The sequence below is a fragment of the Macrosteles quadrilineatus genome, unplaced genomic scaffold (genome assembly GCF_028750875.1).
Source record: "Macrosteles quadrilineatus isolate MER2022 unplaced genomic scaffold, UCM_ALF_1.0 Scaffold_3__2_contigs__length_128488019, whole genome shotgun sequence".
Classification (NCBI taxonomy): domain Eukaryota; kingdom Metazoa; phylum Arthropoda; class Insecta; order Hemiptera; family Cicadellidae; genus Macrosteles; species Macrosteles quadrilineatus.
Window position 1 is genome coordinate 77319142 of NW_026542596.1, and position 27958 is coordinate 77347099.

A 27958-nucleotide genomic window follows, 5' to 3' on the forward strand; every position below is an offset into this window, starting at 1 on the left:
AAAGTTTATTAATACTCACATATTATTCCATCATGAGGTAAAATAGCAACATGACGATAAGCAAGAATGTTTCTTTATCATTTTAAATCAACTAATTTGTACTCGACTAGTTTTGTGGGAAATGTTACAAAATACATTATAAAATCACATATAAAAAATAGGAGGTTTTATCACGGTGATTTTGATCTCTTATCTAACACAACCAAAGTGTAGAATATAGTTGTACGCAACTGCGGTCACTACTTTTGTAAAAATACTAATGCCTACTGAGAATAATTCAAGTCAAAACTCAAAATTACATCAAACATTCAGTAATTTAAAACTCGCATACGCATACGATAAGGTCTTTTCAATTTTGAACTGATTAGGTTTGGTATAAAATCTAGTACGGTTAATTTAATACTAATAGTCCTATATAATTCTTGTTATTAATAAGAGTGAAAAGACTGGTCAAGTAATTAATCAACAAGCATATTACAATAAATTACATGTTTCACATAGTGTTTCCTGGCAAGCATGGATGTTGAGGATATAGGTAACGTTTGTGGTCCGCCACTTGTGAAATTGACCTTTACGTTAGATATTTTTTAATTGAATTCCAGTATGCGTTTTTAGTCTGAGGCCTAAATTTATGCATCTATTTGATAACTGAATATAGGAGGTAGACAAGCTGTGATCTTGTTTATTTGTTTGATTTGTAATTACCTTAGTACTACAACTACTTCTATGTAAATCAACGTTTGGACATACTCGGCTCAAAAGATCTTGAAAGAACACAGTAGACTCCCTCTTATCTGGACATCGGTTAAACCGGACTAAACTCGGCGGAAATGACATCTCTTTAACAGAACAATTTTTTTTAGCACATCGATTTAACTGAACTAGATCGGCAGGAAGTGGGCGGTACTGAAACGACTGTTCTCGTGGGAAAGATTTGAGACTAGTGATCTCGTATCTAAATACAATGCTCTCCTAAATTTAAGTCAAATATTTGGGTTGCATAACGAGTTTTTGGGGCCGTTGGTTTAACCAGAAAAACCGTTATCCAGAAAAAAGGACAGATTGACATTTTTAAATAAGGTAATTTGTTTAACGAAATTGTGTTGTGAAACTAAAGAGGACTTTTTACCATTGCAATTGCATTAATTCTTTTTTCAAATATTTATTACAAACATTTAAACAGCAATTAAACACAACCACATAAGCTAGTAGTTAGAAACAGGCCATTTTTTAAAATGATCAACAGACGATATTAGTTACAACCAAAAGTAGTGATTTCAAATCTCAATTCCATAGAATACATATTCAATTCTAACCATCAGGTTTTAACATTTAAATTCAATTTGTATACTGTACTTTTAATTTTAACAGCAAAAGACTATATTTAGAATTTTGTATGAGTAAAAGACTCAAGACTATATTTGCTCAAGTAGGGGAGGTCGCTTATTTTGGTCAATCCAGGACATTGATGTATTGATTCACAGAAGAGAATGTTTTGACACTAACTTTTGATAGGTTCTAGAACAATTAGTTGGCGCAATTAAATGTGCTTATCTTCAGATTCAAATAATGGTTACGGTATTTGGATTTGAGATTTAGCTTTGGTACACATCAATGATTGCTGTAAACAAATAATTATTTATGATTACACTAGCAATGAAACAAAAATTTGTTAAAATTTTAACATAAATAAATAGTTGTAGCGTTAAAACTCTTGAAATAACAATAAACTTACTAACAACGTGAAATCATTTTTTAAATTTACTAATATCAACATTCAATATTTTAACTTAACTACGTAGTAAAACTATAAAATTCAATGATTATAAAATTGAAATATGGCACACAATATATAAGATTTAAATCACTAAACTATAAAGTTGGTAATTATTGCTAACGAGTATTAAAGTAGTCATGAAAGTAGCTCAAATATACAATACACACTCATATAACATAACAAAATTCACTGGACATTTCAACATCACTTAACCCAACATTAAATGCAGCATTGCTTCTTTGGTACCTGAACATTTGGTCTAGGAGGGAAATAGCCATTATCTAAAATAAATGTTATCAGTAAATAGATATTATCAATTTTACACACTACAACTGCTAGAACAAATCAAACAGTTTGTTACACAAAAGTAAACCAACCCTATCTGATCTCAAAAATTGAATGCATCATAAAATATACAGTTATTACAAAACATGCAGAAACATCTCAATAATATATTACACTGTACATAAATATTAAAATTGTTTTACAAATAAGAGTACAGTAGAACCTTGATAACAAGACTATCATGGGGATTGTAAAATAAGACTTGTTATCAAGGTTGACTTCTTATTGAGGTTTGTAATAACATGTGATTTGGGGTAAAATAATTTTCAGGGGATTTGAAAATGACACTTGTTATCAAGGACGACTTGTTATCTTCTTATCAAGGTTCCACTGTTTATACCTAACCTAAATAAAAGAGAAATAATATATATTGGAGCAGTAGGTAATGTGGAAATGTACTATAAAGGTTTTTATGAGGTAGGATTGGTCCAATGCTTTCCACCAAAAGACAAAAAGCGCAACTAGTTTTAGTAAAAGAGGAACTGTAAAAATTATCTTATGTAACATCATGCGAACTTCTGGCCTGTTAACACCTTCGCTACCAATCACCACATATTTGGGACGCTGCGGTCATTACCACAGGGCCCGAGAGGTATACATTTTAATATTACACATAGACACTTGGTTAACAGTACATGCAGACCACGGACCAATGATGCAGCAAAGTAAAAATCAGTTTTGCCAGCTATGACGTCACTAATCATCATATCCACTGACCAAGTGATTCACATATGCGACATACATCCCTGTAGTTTACTGCAGAGAATTCAGGGCCTTCAGATAGACCGTTACAAAGTTATAAGCTTTTTAATAATATTGGACACTGACGCAAATATGTGATGTCAGTCTAATTTAATGTGACCAGGTGTCACAAATATGCGACGGTAGTCTATGGGTGGAAACTGGCCGTCGCATTTGTGTGTCGCTGGTCCATATGAATGAAAAATTTAGTACTTTTGCGGTAGCAAATGTGTTAAATTCCCCTTATTTCTAGTTGAAAAAAATCCACTTATTGTAAACCGTAAAATGCTTTTAAAAACTCATTACAAATACCAACGATCTTGCTCATTAAATATTCACATAGTCTAGCATTAAACACTCAAAGACAATTATTTTACAAAACACGTATAGAAGGAAAAGTCTAACGAGTACGTTCATAGTTCTGAAGGTATCAGTCATATGTACACATTTCCGTACCCAACCCTTACAAGTTTCAAATAATACTAACTCCTCCTTATTTTCCAAAATGTATATGAAAATAAATAGGTTCAATTTATGGTTTAATCATAAACATTGGACAAAATTCACCTTGGGATTCAATTCTGTATCTACTAAAACCATTTGAATAGAAAAGCTGGTCCTGCTTAGTCTGCCATTTTGTACTCCAGTCTTACCCTCGGAAGACGACAACTATTGACAGCTACTCACGTCAATGCTACTTTACTAACGACGGACGTAAACGACAGTGGAAAATCGAACCATTAGTTTAACTATAAGAGAAATAAACATCAACAATGATCAGTAGTTATTCTTACAAAACTTAATGGTTTGGGACAGCATTTTCTTAAAAAGAAATTTTGAAAAATTGCAAATTCATATAAATTAGATATTACTTACATCCATGTGGCTTTTGAATGAAAATTTGGCTAACCAATTAAATACTCATGTTGTTAGCACTGGTTGAATCACTACTTAGCCACGATTGCTTTAAGGTAGTGCTTGACTTTCCTGGTATGGTAACCGTTTCTTTTCATAGCTTTTGTTTCAAAAAAGTATTTCCTATTTATGCTTCCCTATCCATCGCCAGGTGTTTGATAAAAATAACTAGTACGGTACTATTCTTTTAATTAAATTCTTTACATACCTTCAAAATTTTATAATTACAAAATTGAAAATGAAGATACACCTGCTGTCAACCCAAAAAGTTTTGCAAATACAACTTTCAAACTATTAAGTTCTTGGCAAGCCACATTAGGAACTCCTCTTTGTACATTTTTAATAGTTAATGGCTTGTAAAAAACATTTAAACAACTGGCTTATTTTAAACATTTCAATCTAGGAATGACAAGATATTTTGTTTTGTGCGATACAAATCTAATCTGTTGCAAGTAGAAAGTTTTGTGTTACAATATAGAATTTGTGATAAGTTGTTTGGTTATAAACAGAGAATATTAGCAGTAGGGAATGTAACAATGAATGTTATAAAGTTAGTAATTTTTCAATAGAACAAATAAATATTAAAAATAATCCTAACTAAAAGATCCAAGATATGAGGATAAACTGTATGAAAATAAGAGCCTGTTAATGGTGCAATGCCATTCCTACAAGGAAAGTTTTATAAAGCAGAAAGTAAAATAAACAGATAAATTGATTACAAGGAATAATACTATACGATTACGATTTCTGGGATCAACCATCGAGTTTTGGTCCACGTCCACATTTAAGACAGTTGGTGATATGAACACTAAGATATGTTAGAGATTAACTGCAGCAAAGAACTGAATGTCTAACAACTGCAAAGTTACATTAACCGCAAAAGCACCTTTGAAGTTTTTGAGCAAAGTATGAAATCCTAAAACCGTTATATGGTATGTTGCTACTGATTGTGTCGTAACACAAGGATTTGTTGGCAGAAAATCTAACTTATGTGACAACCAAAGATCCCCCTTTTGTGAAACCAAAAAATATTCCTTAGAATAAAAATTGTTTTGAAATCAAATATACCACAATTGTCAGACAGTCAATTCTTTAACTCTATCCTATACAGACAATAGAAAATATGAAAATTGTATACTTGTGGTATAGTTGGTATTGTAAAAATATCAACCCTATTGATAAGTAATCTAACTCTATGACCAAAATGGAACTATTAGATAAAAATAGGCTGTATAAGTTATACAAAATCTCTTGGTCTAAACTTGTGAAAATTACACACAATACTACTATTTATAAAAAGTATAGATTAAAATGGCAATGATGGGCTTTAAAGACACTAACCATTGTAATACTACTCGAGTAGAATATTGCATCTAGAACACTTAGGAGTTGATTCAGGCGAGCGTTAAACAGATTCAGACTCAACAGTTTACGAAACACAATTCAGGCTCAAACGCATTTGGTTCAACACTATATAAACACTTGTTACCCTACTACCATACACACATTTAGGTAATTGAGTTATTAACTCCATAATATCAATATTGATGAGCAAAAAGCAACTTGATTGGAAACTAAAATATCTACCTACTACCGGAACTATGGTTGAATTACAATAGCTAAATGACAGTCTTCATGAACACTTTTATAACATTGAACAAATGTTAGGAACATTGAAAGAAAACGATGAACAACCAACTTGTAACTGATCCTAGGAATAAACCACCTCAAAACACCATAGGAATACATTTCATTGAGTTAGTGTTAACTGTAGTAGTTTGATTTGAAATAAAACATTCAACTAGTAGTCTTTGAAACGATTAAGCTTCCTATGTTTAACATTTTAAAAACAATTTCCTACATAGATGTTAAATATAAAAGCTGTCGTTATCTATATAGGAGTTTGGTATCTAGTCGATATTATTATTTCAAAAGATATGAAGTGCCTTGATTGTTTTGGTGTATCTTTGTGAAGTTGTTTCAAAAATATCTGTCAACAGAGAGAGAAAATTTGTCCTTAAAATTATTTGTCATTGTATAAGATTAACATTGAAACACAATTTTTTTTTAACTTAGAGTGAAACAGCTGATTGAGGTGAACCGAGTAGACAAAAAATAATGTTCATACAGGAAATCTTACAGAATGTTTATCTAAGATGACTACATGGATGCTGGTTACACAAAAATTAAACTCTATCTTGAGGACCAGATACACTATTTTATGAATCGTTTGGTTACACTGAATACGTATACCTAATTACATCACTCAATTGATGTTTCTACACAGCTGTTTGTACATGTGAGAGAAAATCTGTATAGGTATAAACAGTACAGTGTTTAGAAAAATAAAATAAATAGAATAAAAATACTTTGGCATAAAACAACATAAAACGGTAAGTAAGACTCTCATTGTCGATTTACCTTGGAGAGCTTCATAACACAGTTTAGCCAGACACGGACCACACTGGGCCCCTCCGCTCCTACATGTACACAGGCTTCATCTTGTAGGCTCTCTTCCAGATCTCGCACAGACAGACAGTGGAGTGAAACCTGGTCAGACAGTCAACAGTTTACAACTAGCTAAACCAGTCAATGAAACAATCACTAGGGATACAATTGATAAACTAATGAGTAATGTGAGTACAGTTGATATGCAATTTCCCTAAAGATAATACTAGATGGGTGAGCTCCACTCCAAAACTTGGATGAAGCAGCGCAAACTAGAATTAGAGTTTTTAACATTGTAATAAGAGGAGCAATGTTTTAGGCATTAATTTATTTGATTTATTTGTTCAAAAGGAACCAAAATGGTAATTTAGCCTCAGATACTTGAACTACATTTGGTTGATAACTGGTACCACGTACGCTTGATAACGATAGTAACGTTTTGCACTGATAAACCAGACATCTGGTTAGATAGGTGCACTGACTTGCACATAGGACTAGGAATACCACAGTACATCACCCTACAGGCCTATGATGATGAGTTGAAAAAGTGTTTGAAAACTGTCATCACGGTAGAGTAATAGTTCTAGAGATTACCAAACACATTGTCCTACTTGTCTCTGGTGAGTTCAACGATTTAATTCAAATCATACCCATGTCCAAGCTGAACTCAAATGAGAATTCATGGTCTTTTTTAGGGATATCAAAAACCTAGGCCATGCTACACAAGTAGACAACACTTAACTACTGCCCACAAATAGTTTGAGTGCTGTGCTTGCCAGTTGTCATTGATCAACAATGCACCACCTTCTGCTTTTGTCGTTTTCCTAAACAAGAGGTAGGTAGTTTTTACAATTGTCGTCACAAATGCTATTGGCTTACTAGCACATCAATCATTAGCCCTAGACAAGCTGACCTGTAGAAGATTGCCAGTGGCATGGACACGTGTGTTATGATAGTCCAAGCCCAGAGACCGTAGAAATGCAGCTGTATCGGATGACTCTCTGCGCGGGACTTTTCCAGTGTGTTGATGGCCCACATGGCCAGGTTGGTAACAAGCAGGAACGTCACTATCTCTCGACCAGGCTTACGGCGGATCTGTTCCGGTGTCACACACGATCTGTGTTGAAAAAAAAACTGTTAGCTAGTTGAGTAGCATGAATATCAAATATTTTAATTCTGTGCTTTGAACTATTTATCAGTTTAACTTTTTTAATGTTGACCGATTCTTTTCTTGGTTCACCTTTCACCTCAACAAACAGTTATATAAAGATAGCCAGGTGCTAGGTTAAACCAGAACCAGACCAAAGTCTTTGAATAAAATAAAAGACATTGAATCATGAGAAACGCTCAGCTATGGATGAGGTCAATTTAGATTGTTACAGTAAAACTCTGACTATCCAAATTAATTGGGGATTAGGAGGATTTGGGTACCCAGATTGTAGGATCAGATCAGGTATCCAAAAAATCAAGCACACGTCACGATACATTTTAAAAATCAGGATTTTACTGCAAAGTTACTTTGAATATAATGGGCATAAGTAAACAAGCTGTATTAAGTCTATATACAAACACTATATGCTAATGTCGATGACAGAACAGCAGTGACTGATGATGAGCAAGGTGAAAATGGGGTATGACTCATTCTTCCCTGCAAAAGTATTGCAGGAAAGTAACATACAGGCTTTTATCGCTCACATTGCCACAGTCACCGAACAGTTCATTATCCCTACACACGTTTCTACTATTATTTTCTCAATTTTATAATTATATTATTTCGCATAAACTACAAGAGTATTGGGGGTTGGATTGTATTTCTACTGTACCCTGAAAACCATAGTAGCTTTATCAAGTACACAATTGTATAACTACTACTAAGTGTGATCACCTGCGAGAGGCGTCCAGCACAAACATGGTCTGACACAATGTCTGCAGCAGAGACGCCAGTGCTGTGGCCAACACCAAGGCAGTATTCTCCTCCAGCGTGAAATGACCTCCGATGATGGTGAATGTGCTGTAGATGAACATCCCGGTCTGGGCGCCAATCAGCAGAATGTTGTCCAGCTCTAGGTTACGGCACCCGTCGTACTTCAGCTGTCGCACCTGCAAGTCAAATATCCTTGCTTGGCAGAATGTTCACAACTTAAAAAGCTAAAAATGTATGATAAATAAAAATTGGTCAATTTTAATCTCATTTTACAGTATTATCATTGAATAGAATTGTTTATTTAAAAATTAATGTAATGTTAATTCAACACACGATGGTTCGTATATAGTGTAAACTTATGAAGGGAATAAATTGCAATAAGATGGTGTGTGATGCATTGAATTTAGGATTTGCAAAAATAACAAATACAGGTTACCAGTGGTGCTGAAGAAACAATCTGTTGTTATGTAAATCAACTCCAGATGTTTTGTGCAGAGGAGGAGAGTACATCTTTAGGTCAGGGCCGTCTGAAGGGGGGGGGGGCAACCGGGGCAAGCTGCCCCGTTCGCCGCGGATGAGGGGTATTTGTATTAATGTATAGTATTACAATGCGAATGCGACTTTTACTGGGGGGGAGGGGGCGCCACGACCACGTTTGCTCCGGGCGCCACTAACCCTAGGGACGGCCCTGCTTAATAAAAGTCAGCTAAGAAACAGCTGGTACTAAAAATTCTCTTGTGAAGTTTGGCAGAAATTTTAAACTATGAAAACTAACTTAAATCACACAAAATACACATAACATTTAAAAATTACTGGTCAACCAGAATTTAACTAGACACAAAGCCCAAATATGGAAGGTAGTTTCCTGTATCTAATAATTTAATTAGGACCTGACAATGAATTCATGAATAAAACGGCCGTAATCATTGCAACTACACAGGATCGTTTGACTAGCACCTTTGACTAGGTAAATTAAACCTTAAGGCCCAGCGCACACGGTGTGACTGTTTTACAACAACTGTTGCAAACCAGTTGCGTCTGAAACCAGTTTGCAACTGAAACAAAACTTCTGTCCGCACACGGTGTGACTGTTTTACAATTACATTTGCGTCTATTTTGCATTTAGTGGAGTGCCAATTTAGTGCAGTTACGTTGTTTTAAGGCCTTAAATGCGCTTACTACGTCAGACTCGGATGAAGAAGACGTTATTAGCTATTATCAATACCGAAGATAGCGATGGATACTGAGAGAACATTGGGTTTACCCTTATTTAAGCAAGAATGTTAGTACTAGGCTGTTTGTAGCAGCTAGAGCTAGTCGGATAGGAAATTATAAACACTATATGGCTGTTAAAATGCCACCAAAATACCACCAAACACCACAAAAACACCCCGTGGTTTCGTACAACTGAAGTTTGCAACACAACTGCAACGTCGGGCCCACGGTTGTATGTGACTGGTTTCAAACTTTTTTTGAAATCGCATTCAACCAGTTGTGTTGTGTGCGCCTTCCCACTGCAATACATTGCCAAGGTCACAAAACAGTTGGACACGCAACTGGTTTGCAACGGCAGTTGTAAAACAGTCACACCGTGTGCGCTGGGCCTAACTTAGCTCATTTTGACCATTCAGGGGCTATTTTATAAATATGTTCAGTTGACACTTAACCCTCCCAGCGTCAAATATCGGTGCATCGATGGTAATGACATGCTCTGGGGTGTCAAGCGTCGATGCATTGATGGTAGTGCAGACGGTTACATATTGTCTTTTAACTCAGTCAATTTCAGTCCGATTTGGACTGGATTGATAGCACTATATGTAAACAGCAGAAAACTGGCTTTCTTCTGGTGTCTGTTTCATAAAATTACTTTTATTGTTTGTCTGTTTCCAGATGTTTTGAGACAAAGACAATGTTTTGGTTGCTTTGTTAATACTGTTAATACTGTTCTTTGAAATGGCGACCATACAAAGTAGGTATTATAAGCCAAGTATGAAAGGAGATGAGTGTAGGATGAGTGGCGCGATCTTGTAGTCTTGTTAGTGACTAAGGCCGACATTCCTTGGACACAGCTGCTAATTAATAGCCCATGCAGCTAATGGCAACTATGGGACCTACAGTTTATAGTGGAATCCGAACCACATATTTTTGCCTTGGTAATTACGAATTGGTCTTATTATCAGGATAGTACTGCAGATAGTCGTAGTACTCACCCGTGCGGATGTTAATCCACACAAGGGAGTATCGCATCCACAGTGCATGCCTATAAATATCCACAATTCGTGACCTCCTAGTGTTGCGTGTTGTTGTTGTTTACAAGTGGTTTGTTACTATATTTTTTTATTGAAAACTGATTTTTATCTGTTTAGACTACATATTTAGATGTACAAAATAATCAGTGGTGACTTGCTTGTTGGTTTTATGTGTTTGCAGTAATATATTTGAAGGTTATGTGTAATGACAAAGCCATTGTAATATAGGCCTAGTGAGTGATTTTGGGACTATTCCTCGATCATATTGATTACTCTTGGCTGTCCTAAAAATGAAGTTTACCATACTAAAGTTCATGTTTTATTTTTTGCTATAATATTTAGAAATACATGGCTATTTCATACGTTTGATTTAGTTAAAATTACTCATAGGGGCACGAACATTTTTTCATATTTTTATTTTGTATTTTTTATCCTTCTAAATACTTTTTTTATGATAAAATAGTTATATTATCAATTATCAATTATTCACGATCGGGACGCCACTGTGTGCGTATTTTAACCCAAATATGAGTGAAGGATGAGTGTAGGATGAGTGGCGCGATCTTGTAGTCTTGTTAGTGACTAAGGCCGACATGTTCCTTAGACACAGCTGTTCATTAATAGCCCATACAGCTAATGGCAACAAAGGGACCTACAGTTTATAGTGGAATCCGAACCAGATTTTCCTTGTAATTTACGAATTGGTCTAATTATCAGGATAGTACTGCGGATAGTCGTAGTACTCACTAGTGCGGACGTTAATCCACACCAGGGAGCATTGCATCCACAGTGCATCCCTATAAATATCCACAATTCGTGACCTCCTAGTAGCTGGATTACAGGACAATAATAAAAACCCAATTATTTGTGCTGGATCATAATGTGCATATATTTAGCTGCACAAAAATATATAACAAGGTTACCGGTAGTTATTTTACAAAGTAAATTTGTTACATTTTTTAATAAATACTGCAAAATGCCCAAAATTGACTGACACCACACAAAAAATGACTGACACCAGGTGGGTTAACGATTGTAAAGTTGAACAACATTTTTAATCTGAACACATTTCTCAGTTCATAAGACACTACCTGAAGCATTCCAACCAGTGTGGCGATGGTAGTCATTCCGTACAAGGACAGCTCACAGATGGTCAACTCCATAACAGCAAACTTAACAAGTTCCGGACGAGAGATGAGGACAAAGAAGAGAATGAGTGAGATGATCGTGAGCACAAGCACCAAGATGCCAACAAACAGGCCCTTGTGAGCCTGAGCACAGTCCACTGAGTAGTGGTGCGGCGAGCGCTTGAAGTGTATGGGCGGAGACTGGGTGATATCCTTGTCTTTCTGTACTTGATGTGGTAACCTGAACATAAATGCTCTTGATCAACAATTGGTTTTATTTTAAACGACTTAAGTAACTCTTTAGATTTGATTTGGGTTGATAAACAAACAAAAAATATTGTTCTCTTAGTTCTATAGTAAAACAGTTACAGTAAGCTACCAGAATTAATAATTTATTCTCAATTTGACCACATATTCATAAAATATCCCCGTTGCTTGATTTCCATGTCTTAAAAGGGTCAAAACTATTGTCAAGTACTTCCTAAATGGACTTCTTGTAAAACACATGGTTCATTTGTTCCAATCAATTTTTATTCAGCACAATCACAAAAAATGCAACTGGTCCCAGAATCTATCCTTTTCAGATTTGAACCAGGGATCTTTAAATGTGAAAGTGAAATATTCAACTAACATGTATAAATAAGTTTGCCTAATGTGTCAATAGATTTTTGAAAATGTATAAATGTATGATGGTAAATTTGAACCAACAACACTTAATTATTTCACACAAACATTTATTACATCCCAAACAGACAGTAATACCAACACTTAACATTATAATATCGGGGAATTTCTACTTAAGTCAATAAACCTTATGACTAAAGTTTAAAAAATAAATAATAAATTAAAGGTTTAAAACACAATACCTGCTGATGTTCTTCCACATAACATAGAGTATGGCAGCACAGATGAGACTGTACTCTATGGTGCAGGGGAAGAGGAAGGGGCTGGCGTCCTGCACCAGTGACCCGATGATGTTGGTGCGCCGACATTCGTAGATGTGGTGGGGAGACTTGAGTCCACGAGTCACCCTGGTGTGGACCAGCGCCAGCGCCTCTCCTGGCGTATTCAACCCTAAATTGTGATACACATCAGTACAACCTCGATGTATCAAATCCCAAGGGACCGAGCCAAGAATTTGTCATATCAAGTATTTGGACATTTTCCGTTAATCCACTGATATGTTAATTCACCACCACTAATTACTATTATTAGGTTAAATTAGGTTAGGATAGAACTACGTTAATGGAAAAGGTCCGTAAAGATAGTCCTAACCTAACCTAAATACTAATTAGTGGTAGTGACTTAACAGAAGTGGTAGTGAATTAACGGGAAAGGTCCAAGTATTTTGTTACAATGAGATTTGTAAGATGAGGGGACAAATTCACAGACTATCTCAGTTACTTTTGCCTCGTGTTACTTACAACAATCCAACATGTTTTGAGTAATTGGTTAGGTTAAAACCCGATGTCAATCACACAGAGCAAAAGTGAATATCAAATGTTTCAAATGTTTTTACTTACCTGGATTCACTTTGATCATTAAACACAATTACACCCTAAAAACTCAATTTCGCTCGATATGATGCAAATGTTACCATGAATTAAGACACTGCTTACCCAAGATGTTGTCGCGTGGGAGGTGCATCGTCTGACGATGGTTGAACTCAATAGTGTTGTTCTCAGGGTTGTAGAAGGTGAGTATCTCATGTTTGGTCTCCTGGACTAGTACATTCAGCCAGACAGATAGGTTGGTGCCAATCATGTGCATCAGTCCGAATCTCGCCAGCACTCTGTGTCTGGTGACTCTCATTTGTTGCTGCAAAGTAAGACACAGATATTAAGTGTTAATCTAGCCTCAATGCGGTCTTAATTGGGGGAGGGAGCTGGTCTAGTGGTTATAGCGCGGGACTTCGGTTCCTGGGGTCCCACATTCAAATCCCGCCAAATCACCAATGGATTTTATCTCAGTGATAATGCCGTAACCCCTAGGTCTAGCTTTAAGTAATGTGAAAAACAACTCCGGGCTCCTGCCCTGCGTCCTAGGAGAAAAAAAAAATGCTACTTGGGCATACCCTAGTGACACATTCTAAAAGTTTGATCGAAATATGCTAGCAATAGAGATTTAAGCCAGTTTTTACCTCATCGTTGAGGAAGATGAAGTACATTTGTATGAAGATGAAGGCCATCCTAGTAGCTGGGGTGAGTGCGAGCAGAACATTGTGACACTTGGTACTCTGGTCTAGCTCAAAATATTGACCAAACTCCAGCCCTGAGTAGATCATGCTGCCAATCCCAAATGCTGAAAATATCTTTAGTTTAGAATGACAGGGCGAGTGTAATTGAATTGCGATAAGACTACTGTTATTGACATGGTGGTTTAAGACCAGCAGCTCAAGCTAAGTACAGCTGTTAATTTTGTATAAACCTTAACTCCCTTTCAGGATGTTATGTTGTCAAAATCTAGTCTTGCGTTGAGTGTTTACATCGTAAATGTGTGTAAGAACATGACAACCTATATAAGAAGTGAAATTTCCGTCCTTGTGAATTTAAATTAGTTGTTGTCCTAACCATATAAAATTGCCAACAATATGATTTATAAACCATTGTAGTTTGTAGTATATCTCCATAATTCAGAGCTGATCTTCTTTGCACATTCAAAATGGAAAAATTATAAGTGTCTAGATCAAAGATTTTCCTCAACTTAAAACCAAATCTTACAAACAAAAGGTAACTCACCAACAGCGCCCATACGCAAGTAGAAGCTGCCGTAGTGTTGGAAAGGCACCGGTTTGGTTGTAAGGTGGCCTCTGTAGTAGTGTTCTGTCACAGTGCTCATCTCAGTATCAGTCATGTAATTCTGACGAGTCTCTCTGCCACTCTCACACTCATCACTCTCCTCTGATGAGTTGCTTGTCTCTCTCCCTCTCTCTGTAACATCAACAGTGTCTAGTACTCATCATTACATGATACAAGGTGGACCTGTAGTAGTGTTCTGTCACAGTGCTCATCTCAGTATCACTCATGTAGTTCTGACGAGTCTCTCTGCCACTCTCACACTCATCACTCTCCTCTGATGAGTTGCTTGTCTCTCTCCCTCTCTCTGTAACATCAACAGTGTCTAGTACTCATCATTACATGATACAAGGTGGACCTGTAGTAGTGTTCTGTCACAGTGCTCATCTCAGTATCACTCATGTAGTTCTGACGAGTCTCTCTGCCACTCTCACACTCATCACTCTCCTCTGATGAGTTGCTTGTCTCTCTCCCTCTCTCTGTAACATCAACAGTGTCTAGTACTCATCATTACATGATACAAGGTGGACCTGTAGTAGTGTTCTGTCACAGTGCTCATCTCAGTAACAGTCATGTAGTTCTGACGAGTCTCTCTGCCACTCTTAAATGTAATGCATTGTAGATATGTAAACTTAATGTAAGTATATTAAGGGACCTAATAAAAACTATACTCTGGACAGACACTGTAAACATTGGTAAGTCACTCCAGGAAAAGGTTACGATGCTTTAAATGTTACTTTTAATCTGCCTCTTTCATCCAAATTAAGCTAAAAAAGTTTCAGGGTGTCCACAAAAAGTTTTTAATTAATTTCCATGACTTTTCATGACTATCCATGGACTATTGATTTTCATGACTCATGAACTTTACTCAAAAATTATAATATAACATACACACGTAAATAATACTGTCTAGACATGTTATTTTGCAGAAAATACTGAAATATTTTGTAATAACAGATAACAATGGGGTACGATAGGTACAGCAATGGACTAAAACAAACTCAAAACTCATCAAATAATACAACTGTAATAAATTGAATTGTCGAACAGTTGTGAAAAATCCTGAAAAATGCTACAACAGTCGCGGTTACGGAGCATTGAATGGTCCCCTCAAATCCATCCATCATTGGGGATTTGCATGACTTCTTGCATATTTCCATGACTTTCAATGACCAAATTTTTTTTCCATGACTATCCCTGACTTTCCAGAATGTGGACACCCTGAGTTTTTGTTTAAGAGCTGAGAATATTTCATGCAAGCCAGTCACTCTTCAATCTCTTGATGATAATAAAGACTTGACCTCATTTAGCAAACGTATAGGTACGGACTATTTATTTGAATAATACTCTGATAGTAAATAGGTAACTCTCAAAACATTAATTTTTCTAAAATAACTCCACATTTGACATTGATACTGAAAGTAAAATCAACCCACTTGTGGACTCACTACTGCTGTTGTTATTACTTTTGGACTTGTTGGGATGGTCTTTGCACAGCATTGCGTACATGTAGAAGAGGAAAGCCATGCTTCCGAAGTATAGATACAGGTAAAACCCCTGGAACAAAAGAATTCAACAAATTATTTTCAGATTTAGAATGATTTAAAGAATGCATATCTATCTATATCTATAAAAGAGGAACTATGTATGTATATATATATACATACCCACACAATCTAACATAAATTATTAAGTGAATAATAATCGTGCGTGCTATCTCGGGTATTCAAATGCCTCCTAATTTGTCATTTACCCACCACATTACTGTCATTAAAAGAACTCCAATAATACTTATACTAATACTAATACTATTTATCAAAAGAACAAATTACAATTTAAAATAATAGTTGTTAGTGCAGCGTCGCGCCGGGTAACTGCTATAGTTCTTTAATATTTGGACAGAAGTCAAAATAATTTCTAAACCTTTAGTTAACACAATTTCAACAATATTAAATCCTTAAGTAAAATTAAATTGTCCACTAGACGGTTTAATTTGAGTTAATCATATCTTACCTCATACACAGACGTCGGTATATGAGTGGAGATTACTTCAGCCATAGGGAAGGCAATCCCCATAACAACCAGTAGCTTCCCATACAGAGCAGAGAGCGTAGTGGCCAAAGCTTGCCTGTAAAAAAAATTTATGCATCAAAATATAACTATATTTCATTTTGCACCTAAACTTTGATTTGGTGTGAAATTTAAAATCTCAAAACTGAAATCTATTTTGAATATCAAACCTCAAAACCCAAACAGGAAACTTTTTTACTTGCCTTGTTACAAACAAATACAGGTAAAATTGTATAATAATTACTATGTAATAAAAACTGTAAGAAAAAGAGTGAAGAGTCAATCCTTTAAGGACATCACCAGCGGTTTATATGACATCATCAATCACTCCTAAAGCCGCAGCGATTTAGTGAACATCACCTGCCATTGTGCATACATCACCATTGTCTCCCACAATTATGGCAAAATCATGATTTTTGATCTCTCAATCTTTACAGACACTCACTGCGATAACAATAACATCACTTGGCACGATAATTGCAGGTTGTGTATATCTTTAATATAAACTATCTGATCCAGTTAAAAAATTAGGTACTTTGGTATTATATGGAGGCCACCCTTATACTGCGCTGCAGCGGTTATGTTAGGTTGGGTTATCATAAATAAATATAAAGTATGACTCATCTGGTATCGTTCGATTCATACAAAAATGAGGAAAGTCCGACAAACATATTATGATAATCCGACCTAACATAGAAGTTGCAGCTGTAGAAGCGCGCTGTAAAATTTGTGGCCTCCGTATAATACCAAAGTACCAAATTTATTTGTGGCCCGAACAGTTAACACAGGACAATTGTTGACCTGGCCTGACCCAAAACTTTCAGGGAGCTGTAGGCCTAGACTAATTGAAACCCAATATCTAGCATTTTGATTCTAGTTTTGTCTATTCCAGCATATTTAATAATAAATTAACTAAAATAATTGTGAATAGTTATGAATTCATAGAATTTGACACTAGCACAGGTCAAATTAATATAGCAAGTTTAGAGTTGAGTTGTATACAGTGTTACAAATGACTTACGCGCCCATCTTCCTCCAGTTGACCTGTAGTTGCTCTATACGTGAAGGTCGCTTGATGTTTGGCAACACGGCGTGGTACATGATGGGAGGATACATAACACATCCTGGCGGAGGATGTGCAAGTCTGTCAAACAAACATCACGGTAACACAGCGTGATGCATGATGGGAAAAATAAATGACAGCTAAACTGACCAATAGCTTTTCATTATTCAAATAAAAATTTGTCAGTTGGTGGCTCAGTTGATATTGCGACGGACTGTGAAACCACGGAAGTGATTTTGTGGGTCACTTCCTGGTGTTGCTGTGTAAAATTTATCAGTGTCGTTCATATACTGTTGCTTTACTTTGAGACGATCCAACGCACAGGCCTCTGAAGCCCATGCACAATTAAAAGAGACCACCAACCTCAAAAAAAAAAAAAAATAAAAAAAATAAAAAAACGTATGTCACAAGCTATGTGTATATTATTAAATATGATTGACAAGTCACACGAAGGGAAATATTAGGAGCTCTATTGTTGAACTATATATTAAAAAGTTACAACCAACCTCTTATTGTTAACTCAAAAATCTGTTTAGAGCCAGTAATGAGAAGGAAAGCGGTTTGAAGTTGAAATCTATATCATTGCATTTTAGTGGAGAGGTTACTCACCCGGACAGTGATGTGGAGAGCGGGTGACCCCCGCGAGATGTGGACGTGGTGGCCCGGGAGGCAGGTCTCACCGGGTGTTGTCGCTGAGGAGAACTGTGGTGACTGAGAGTCTCGGGGCTCACTATGACGGCGCTGGGAGAGGCGGGGGAAGGCAGCAGACCCGGCTCTGTGGCGGGACCCACCCAGCTGCAACACAACATGTAATGTACTGTACAAGCCGGCCCCGCTTCACTCTAGGTTAGGCTTAAATATAATGTAATAATGATAATATTGAAAGTGATCTCACAAAAACACAGAACATTCCTTTGAATTCCAATAACTTTAATATTTTTTTATTGACTAAGTAAAATATTTGGACTTTAAATTGAGCCAATGGGCCTATCAGCTGATTAATATCTTTGTTAAAAAAGTGTCAATCTGCTTTTAAATTTAGTACAATGATACCTAAACAAATAGTTGATGTTGTTTCCAAATTTCCAAACTCCAAAAGCATGGACTGTTACTGTTTCTCAATACATCAAGAAAACCAGTCATCTTATGTGTGAACTTTTCGAGAAGGGATCGATGACTTCCTCATTTTCCCAGACACGTCCTCTTTTTGGGTACATAAAAAACGTCCAGGGGGATTTTTGGCAAAACGATAAAATGTCTAGAATGTTGTCTTTTCAAGAAAATTTTAATCATTCCTCCAAGCATAGTTATTTTAGTAATTGGCTTTAATCATCAAGCGGCCTTAAAATTAACCTTAAAATGGTTAAAATTTGATCCGAAGAGGGAACAAAACTTCTGCACATTGCTCTCGTGTGCAGCAAAGTGCCACTGTGCCCACTAGTTACACAAATAACTATTTAATACCAAATTAGTACTTGTACCATCATGGTTTAACTTTAGGAAATATCAATGTATAGCATTAAGTTTCAATGTATCTAGGATTAAGTCTCTTATGTTCCTAGTATAATTGGTGAATCTAGTATTAAGTAGCTTTGTAAATCTGACCATGTGAAGTAGCATCATGATGATAATTGTCATTTCACATTAGGGAGGTCTGACTATCGGACCGACCATTCCGAGGAAGTTTGTACGGTTTCTTCCCTCACTTAATTAGGTGAATGCCGGAATGGTTCCCTTAAGAGCCGTACCCTGCCAGACAGAACAGAACTCCATTCTAATTCTGTTGTAACCCCTTAGTAGGTAACCCATGATAAATAAATATATTTTTGATTAGCCCTATTCTTGTTTTAATTTTTATTTCTCTTTAAAACGTAATTCAGCGCCCTGTTCTACTTCAGCGTAGGAGCGTCCCCTGGGGATAAGGGGATCGGAGGATCTGCCAAAGCAGTTTGAATAGTAATGAAAAAAGGCTTAATTAAGATTTCTTGAAGGATGTAAAAAATCTAACATTCAGATTTTTATGATTTTCTTTAAAAATTACCAATATTCAATGTTTTTACTATTTGGTTGATATTTAATCAATTACTAAAGTAATATTAAATATCAATACATTAAAAAACTTCTCGTGCTGGTACTTAAATAAATTAGTATATCATTGTACAGACTGTAAACTAGATATTACTACTGTATTTAATTATGGCTTTAAACAATCATAGAATTTAGAAAAAACTGAAATCACATCCTCTAAAATACTTGCCTTTCAGTAGTTTCTTGGATAAGCATAGTAAATACCTCGGAATGTGGAGATCACTCACCTTACACTCATGTTAAAGAATTTATAGCAACACTACAACATTTTCTACTCTTATGTTATTGAAAGCAATAAAACAATCATACAATTAAGATAAGATTCTATCAATATTTAATGGATTTAATAAAAAAAAGTAAAATATTAGTCTCTTAATGGAAGTATGCAAGGAAATCGTGCACACTTATGTTTCAGTTAAGGTTTGACCCGAAGGGAACAAACTGATTGAAGCCGGCCATATTGTTTCATTGGGGAGAGCAGACAATTAAGGGCTAAATTGGCGAGTTATTGTTCTACTGTTATAGTCAAGGTGACAGCCACTTTTCATAGGTTAATTTGCCAAATGATGGAAAATGACAACGATTACAAAAACTGCAAATGATTAACTATAATGCTGAAAAACTTAAGAGCTAATAAACTTGTATATAGTCTACTACATAAAGTATTTTTGTGTAAAAATAAAAAAATAAATTGATGATAGATAATATATACTTTACATTGGGTTCAGCATTGTATTTTGATGGTTCTACATTAGATAAAAATATGATTAGATTTTAATATCGTATTTGAGGTATACAGGGTGTCCCACTGAAGGTGTCTCAAATTGATTACGGAAGAACGGCTTAAAGTACAAGGATGAAATAAAATTATTTACAAATCAACCCTAAGGAATAACGTAAAAATATTTTCATGTTATTATTTGGGTTTACCACTAAATTAAATGGGTCCTTTAGTGTTAAGCCCAATTAACATGCATTTGATATAGGAAAATTAGGTTTTTTGTTATTTACACAAAAACCAAAAGAGATACAAAGTAAGTGTAAATTACAAAGTTATTAAAATAAAATAAAAACTTATAAAATGATGTGCCACTTGACATATGTTGCTATTTAAAAATTTTAAACAATGGGCATTTGTAAATTTAAAAAAATATATATTTTTGGAATTTTTATTTTTCAAAAAAATCGTTACTTGTAGTAGCCTATATCACAGTAAAGCTAATTTCATAACGAGTAAGAAAATTCAACCGGAGAAGGGCTAAGTGAATTGGTATAGGAAACACAGAGTATTATAAACATATTGATTTTTTCAAAATAAACTGCCGCCATTTTGAAACGGGAAAAGATAATTCATTTCTGTTTTCGCCAAAGTGTTTTTCTATTAAATACCTTTAAAATGATGTACAACATGACATATGTTAACATTTGAAAATTCCGAGATTCGAACTAGTGACCCTCAGTTTTTGGCACACCCTGTATCGGAAAAAATATTTTTGAAATGAAATGAAATGAAATATTATTTATTTATCCAGGCAAAAGTTAGGGCCACATGGCCCTTTCTTACACTTAACCTGTCATAAATATAACACACATATTTTACCAATTACATTAATATACAACAAAAACAAAATCTAAATCATGGATACAGAAACTTAAACAAAAGAAAATAACTTACATTTTAAACTGTACAAAAATAATCTTCCTCTTTCCCTCTCTCTCTCTCTCTCTCACACACACACACACACACACACACCAAGCACATCTGTCAGTGACCAACCACGCGTACAAGCCCCTAGGACAAACCAACCATGGCCATACGTTCAAAATACATATTTTTTAGCGCTGCCACAAACCGGGAACGGTTATCAAGGGATTTGATGGCTAAGGGGAGGTCATTCCGAAGTCGGCAAGCGGTCACAACAAACGCCCCGTCGTAAACTGCAGAATTTTTACGTTATTCTTCGGGATCTTTTAATTCATCCTTGGTTAAGCCGTTTTTCCGTGATCAATTTGAGACACCTTATGTGGGACACCCTCCCTAATGCAGTTTTAAAGGATCATATTACCTAGGACAGGACCTATTATATTATTAAAGTAATACAATGAAATTTTACGTAAACGGTTAAGGCCATTAACCAAATTTAAATATGGGCATATGGCACTTCAAAAAAGAAGATTAGGTTGTAAAGATTTGCAAAAAAGTATTGGTATGTAGTGATGGATGAATTTCAAAGGGCTCTGCCTGACAGGCCGATTTCCAAAGGTCTACACCTGACACCCTTCCAAAGATGAAATAATTTCATTTCACCCTATGGATCGGGAAGGCCATACTTACTGGCCCTCTCATTTTGTTTAATGAGGCGACATATGCAGATGATACAACCTTCTTAGTTCTTTCATGTCGGTAGTAAGCAGAGTGAGCTAGACAGTACAGTTCATCAGACAATGTTGGCTGCATCAAGGTGGTTCTATTCAAATGGATTATTACTAAACATTTTACTTACATTAAAACAAGACTTCTCCGTAACTAACACAAACTATGTTCACATAGCAAAATTTTTGGGTATACTCAATTGACTATCGGTTATCCTGGAACTCCCACATTGATTATATGTCTTCAAAATTATCCCGAGTAATTTTTCTTTTGAGACGCCTGGGACACCAAATTCCAAATAACTAGGTGGCGTTTGCAGATGCATCTACGAAATTGAGCGGAGTCATCAAGGGTTCATATTATATTGTTTTTGTCATAATGCAGTAAAAACAGTCATCAATGATGCATGCTTTGCGGGTCTAAAGTAGCATTTTTATTCTTAAGGGAATAAAATTCGTTTTTAGCCTCTATGGAGTAAAACTCAGCTGTTGTCAACTCAGTTGTAAATTTCTATTGTTAACGATTGAATACGTATCGAAATATGGAACGATTCGTGCTTCATAATAATTTTAACCTACAGTCTACAGTCTCTTCCCATAAGCATTTTAGCATTGCAGATACATTAATCAATACCTGCACTCAACAGTGCCCACCTTACTACTTCCTTCACCACCCCCTACGTCGTGGACCTGTTTCCCTCTCTTTTCTCTTATAGCATTTTAGGATTGCAGATACATTAATGTAATTGTCAAAGACAGTTCCCACACTCTGCATTGCAGGCCTTACTACTTCCTTCACCAATTCCTACGTCATAGACCTGTTTCCTTCCCTTCTCTTAGCATTTAAGTATTAGATACATTTATCTAACTGCCCAAACGGTTCCCTCACTCTGCACTGCCAGTCTTTACTACTTCCTTCACCACTTCCTACGTCGTGGGGCCTGTTTCCTTCTGTTCTTATAGCATTTTAGGATTGAAGATACATTAATCTAACTTCCACAGACGGTTCTCACAATATGTTCATACTTTACTACTTCCTAAGCCACTTCCTACAACGTGGACCCGTTTTCATCACTTTCCATAGCATTTAGATTATTTTAGATACGTTAATCTAATTGCCACAAACATTGCCCACACTCCGCACTGCTAGCCTTTACTAGGTACTTCTTTCACCATTGTCTATGTCGTGGGCATGCTTCCATCCCTTCTCATAGCATTTCAGCATTGCCGATACATTAATCTAACTGCTACAAACGGTTTCCAGTTCCCAAACTCCACACTGCTCACCTTACTACTTCCTTCACCTCTTCTTACGTCGCAGACCTGTTTCCCTCCCTTCCCATAGCATTTTAGGATTGCAAATACCTTAATCTAAAGGTCATAAACAGATCCTATACCCCGAACAGCTTGCCTTGACTACTTCCTTCACCACTTCCTAAGTCACGGACCCGTTTTCCTCCCTTCCCATAGAATTTTAGGAATGCAGATACCGAAATCTAATCGTCATAAACAGTTTCCACACTCCGGACAGCTCACCTTGACTACTTCCTTCACCACTTCCTACGTCACGGACCTGAAGCTAGTATCGTCATTTGATTATATTTATGATCCATACTACCGTTTATGTTCTAATATCACTGTGGAATAATGCTATCAGCTATTTATTTATCTACTGCATTCAAAAGTCAACAGCTGATCATATGTTTTTGTTTATGTGTCAAATACTGCTTCCATAAGAATTACATTGAAACTTTGAGACCCAGTGGGGTGGATTCCTAAAAGACTTTTTTAACGCCATATAGATGTTGGCACTCACCGATATGGTCTGTATCACCATGCAAAATTTGAAAACGATTGATTCAGCCGTCTAGGAGGAGTTTGCGTATTACGAAATGCATAAAAGTCGACGTATAAGAGCTTCGCTCGCTCCGCTCAATTATATAAAAACCGCATACTTTGCTTACTTTCAATCCATTATAAGATTTGGGTTGATATTCTGGGGTGGGTACAGGAGAGTTAAAAAAATTTTGAAATTTAAAAAAAGGCTTTAAGAGTAAGTAATGAATGGATCTAATCGGAATTAGCATTGTAAACAACTATTCATAGAATGGGAGATTCAGACTGTGTTAATTTGTATATGATATTGTGATGTACAACCTTGGGATACATAACCATCTGAAATTTGGCAACCACAGGTATAATACATGAAACAAAAATAATGCTGCTTTAGAATCACATTATTTAATTAAAACCTCAAGTAGCCACATAATTTTATCTATAAAAGTCTACAATGTTTTTCAAAAGCTAATTGCAAACAGGCCATTAAAAGAATAAAAAAATAAGGTTTACTTGTGGTTGGGACACCCCTTTTATAAACTGGACATCGTCCAGTTTTAGGTGTAGTATTTTTTTCCTCTTTTTTCTTTTTAGCAGTTGCAGTTTGTAATTTGTGATTACACCTTTTTAACTTGTTTTGTGCATTTTTCAATATTTTTTCCCTTCAATATTGGGCTATTACCTTTAAGATAGTTTTAAAAGGGAAAAAATACTTGTATGACCTGGCAGTTGTACCTACTACATATTATGACTTTGTCAATGATACCTTTGTATTTTTATGACAAATAAAGATTTAATATTATCATAAAACAAAAATCTTGGCCCCAGGGAAACTTTCCTCCTATATATCTTATCATAATACGTAAGTAGTGTTCTTCAGGCCCGCAGAGAGAAATCTCGAGCCCCTGGGCAATCGTGTCCGCGGGCCCACTCCATTCCCCTCCCACAATTAATCAATTAATAAACTTTGGCACCGAACGATCATTATTTCACAACAAAACAATTGCTACATACCAACGCCGGCAGAGCCACTACACATACACGGTAAACAGAAGAACAAAACAATAACCTCACTGCACAATCAAAACAACGAACTGACACTAAACCAGTGTTTCCAATCGCTTCGACAGTTTCTCCCTCGCCAAAAATTTTCCTTTTTTCCCTCAGGCTGAAATTGCCTGTGTCAGCTACACAATCCTACGACTCGTAGCGTCACCCGTCGTGTGTCGCAGTTGGTAATAATATCACATCAGTGCCAGTGCCGACAGCTTACGCAATAAGCCTTAAAACTTTTGTAACAATAATCATCAATATAAATCTTAAGAAGACGTTAAAAAATATTTTATTTAAAATACAACATGGATTGTGAAATGGAGGTTTATTTTTATTTTATTTTATAAAAATCATGCATTCTTTTGTCCAAATAACCATTCCGTTTACAAATATCTTTATATGCTACTTACTTTCAAACTAATGGGTTTGTAGGGTATCTAAGATAGTAAGTAAAATATTTCATCTTAACAGAATGTAGGCCCTATCTACAAAGGAAACAAAACCATCCTGTGAACCATCCTTAAATAATAAAATTTACAAACAATTACGCCTACCATTAAGAAAATTTCCAATTTGTTAAACAATACTTCTGAATAATTAGGGTTTAAAAAAATATTGTTTCATTTTGGTTATTGTAGCCACAAGCCCATCCCACTAAAAAAGTTATTAACTTAGAAATTATTAACTTCAGAAGCTATAATTGTACGTAGGCCTATTTGAGAGAGCGAAGGTCGAGGTACACACACATCAACCTAGCTGTAAGTAGGATGTAGCTAATACAAAATCCCCCTAGCAATCATTAAAAATTATATTTTACCCTTACCCCTGATTTTTTGCATAATCTATGCTTTACTTTCACCATTATCATCACAAACACTGTCCTTTAGTAAGCCTACTTGTTATTTATTGTTATTAAGGGAATCAAGGCTTCATTTCTTGAATATGTGGTTGCTGACACCCACTGGGAGTTAGGACCCTTTTTCTCCATCTTCAACGAACTTAAGTTATGGTTCGTTGAAGATGGAGAAAAGCCTTTTACGTAAAAGATGAAGATCTTTTACAACTACAGCTCAGAATTGTATTTGTAAACCATAACTTAGATTTAATTTAAATTAATACTTGACTTTGTCTATTGCTGTTCAAAGCTTAACGGCAAAAAAATTCTTATTTATTTATTTATTATTCATCCTTTTTCTCTCTCTCTTAAACTACGATTGTGCTATAGCACAACAAAAAGTAGTACCGGTAATACAATGTGTGGTGCTTGTAACTTATATTTTTCTTAAAAACCGTAAGAATTATCTGCCCTGTAATTATCTGTAATTACCCGGAGCCCAATTCCACTGTGTTTAGCTACAAACGTATCCATTCAAGGAGTCAATCCCACAACTTATTTATTACATGCCCACTTATGGCAAAGACAACATTAAAGCAGATTTTTGTTTTAACAAACCTTTTAATAGGCCTATTTTAGCTCAAGATCAATAAACAAGGTTAACCTACTCTTGAAAGTGACTGTCAGTGGTTATTTGACTGTCATTATAATTAGTGGTTACTGTGCTCGCCTAGTAATCAAAGGGTCGCCGGTTTTATCCTGAGAAAAGTGCGCTGATTTAGGTTTTTGATGGTTCAAAACTGGACCCAGCTGTCTTGATCATTGGGCTTTCAAAGTAAATGGTCCTAAATGAAAAAGCTGGTCTTAGTCAGTAACAAAGCTACCTACACAAGGTATCACACTCCATTCTACACTCGTACTTCACTCTTTTTTGCGTTAAAATACGCACATAGGTGGCGTCCCCGTCTCAAATTACTATATGAATACTTACGAGACTTAATCACTTACCATGGTGTGTCATCCTTCACTGTGGTAGCAGTGGGAGTTGATGCGTCGTCTGTGGTGCATTCTTGTATCCCTGCTCCTGACGTTGTCGCTACCTCTTCAATGTCCGAGTCGATTCCTTGTGCAAAGTCCATATAAAACGAGTCCCTTGAGTCGCTGGAGCCGCGGCGCAGCTTCAGACTAAGGTCCGGCGAGCTGTCCTGCATCTCTCTATCCAAACTCACGTAATCTTCATTGTTAAATTTAACTTCCTGTAAGATAATGTTGGATGAGAAATTTTTTAAATAGCCCTAAACTTATTTGCGGTTTTTTTACTCTTTGACAAACTTTGATATCCCACACCATCGTATTACCAATTGTTACAATCAATGTAGAAAAGTTCAGGATGGTTAGTTTAAATTTGGTTATCGATCGAACTGATACCTACTTTTTTTTATTGTTTGATAATCCGATGGAGTCGGATATAAGTTTTAAAGTTTCACCAATTCTTTTAATAATTTGTTGTTTATTGAACTCCAGAGAGAGAACCAAGTTAGGTAAGTTTATGCAGAATAAATTAGGTAGGTATAGGCTAAGTTACTTTTTTTGTCCTACATAAGTTATTTGTCATCATCTGTGTAACACTTCAATTCTAAAACTAGGTGAAGTAAGCTTAGAATTTTAAAGCATATGCTACCTAGTTTACTTAAAGTCAATCCACTTGGCCTAGCCTGTGTAAAACAGGTTGACATGATGGTTAAAGCTTTCATACCATGAAGTTTGTATTCCAGTACATAATCTAGGCCTATATCCAAATATGTATAAATAACTTAAATGTTGTGGTGTTGAATAGATGGATCCAAGTGTTGGTGTTTAAGAAATTTTGATAAGTTTCAATCAGTTAAGGTTTTGTGTCATGAACTTATAAAATGCTCTACCTTACGAGTTTTGGTAATTAATTCCTGAATAATTTTAACAATAAAATTGCAAATAATTTAACTGATGATTCAGGACTTAGCTAATAAATTTAACTATAGACCTGAGTGGAACTCTATTAATGTTGGACTAAAAACAAATTAGTCTAATAATTACAAGAATGAAACAAACAATCATACCTTAAGGTAAACACCAAATAAGCTTCTTCTGGCGAAACTCAAAATGTCACTGAACGTGAACAACGAAGTTAAGTTTAAAAAGAAATGCAGACAACTGTTTAGAGGAGGGTGGAATAGGGAAGGCAGCACCCTGAGTCAAAAGGAGAATGCAACAAAAACACCATTTCAAAGGGACGCGGTTCTCTCTCACACCTCATTCGTATCAATAAACTCCTTCACA

The 27958-nt window shown here is 35.7% G+C and overlaps 1 protein-coding gene across 1 annotated transcript; it reads right to left on the bottom strand.

Annotated features, from left to right (window-relative positions):
• Nucleotides 1-27774, bottom strand: LOC128988673 (proton channel OtopLc-like). The gene is made up of 14 exons (XM_054410189.1): nucleotides 27739-27774; nucleotides 26648-26895; nucleotides 18064-18249; nucleotides 17413-17535; nucleotides 16335-16449; nucleotides 15788-15878; nucleotides 14265-14480; nucleotides 13667-13827; nucleotides 13146-13344; nucleotides 12393-12600; nucleotides 11491-11767; nucleotides 8112-8326; nucleotides 7140-7343; nucleotides 1-6328 (listed from the first exon to the last, which is right to left on the bottom strand). The coding sequence occupies exons 2-14, from the start codon at nucleotides 26848-26850 to the stop codon at nucleotides 6259-6261; spliced, it is 2268 nt and encodes a 755-aa protein (XP_054266164.1). The 5' UTR covers nucleotides 26851-26895; nucleotides 27739-27774; the 3' UTR covers nucleotides 1-6258.
• Between the last annotated feature and the right edge of the window lie 184 nt (nucleotides 27775-27958).

Excerpts from the sequence above, each read along its gene's own strand:
- LOC128988673 (XM_054410189.1), bottom strand. The coding sequence starts at position 26,850 with ATGCAGGACAGCTCGCCGGACCTTAGTCTGAAGCTGCGCCGCGGCTCC. Across the intron at positions 14,481-15,787 it reads CCATCCCAACAAGTCCAAAA|TACTAGACACTGTTGATGTT; the intron begins GTAATAACAACA and ends TGTAATGATGAG. Across the intron at positions 13,345-13,666 it reads TCATCTTCCTCAACGATGAG|CAACAAATGAGAGTCACCAG; the intron begins GTAAAAACTGGC and ends CTTACTTTGCAG.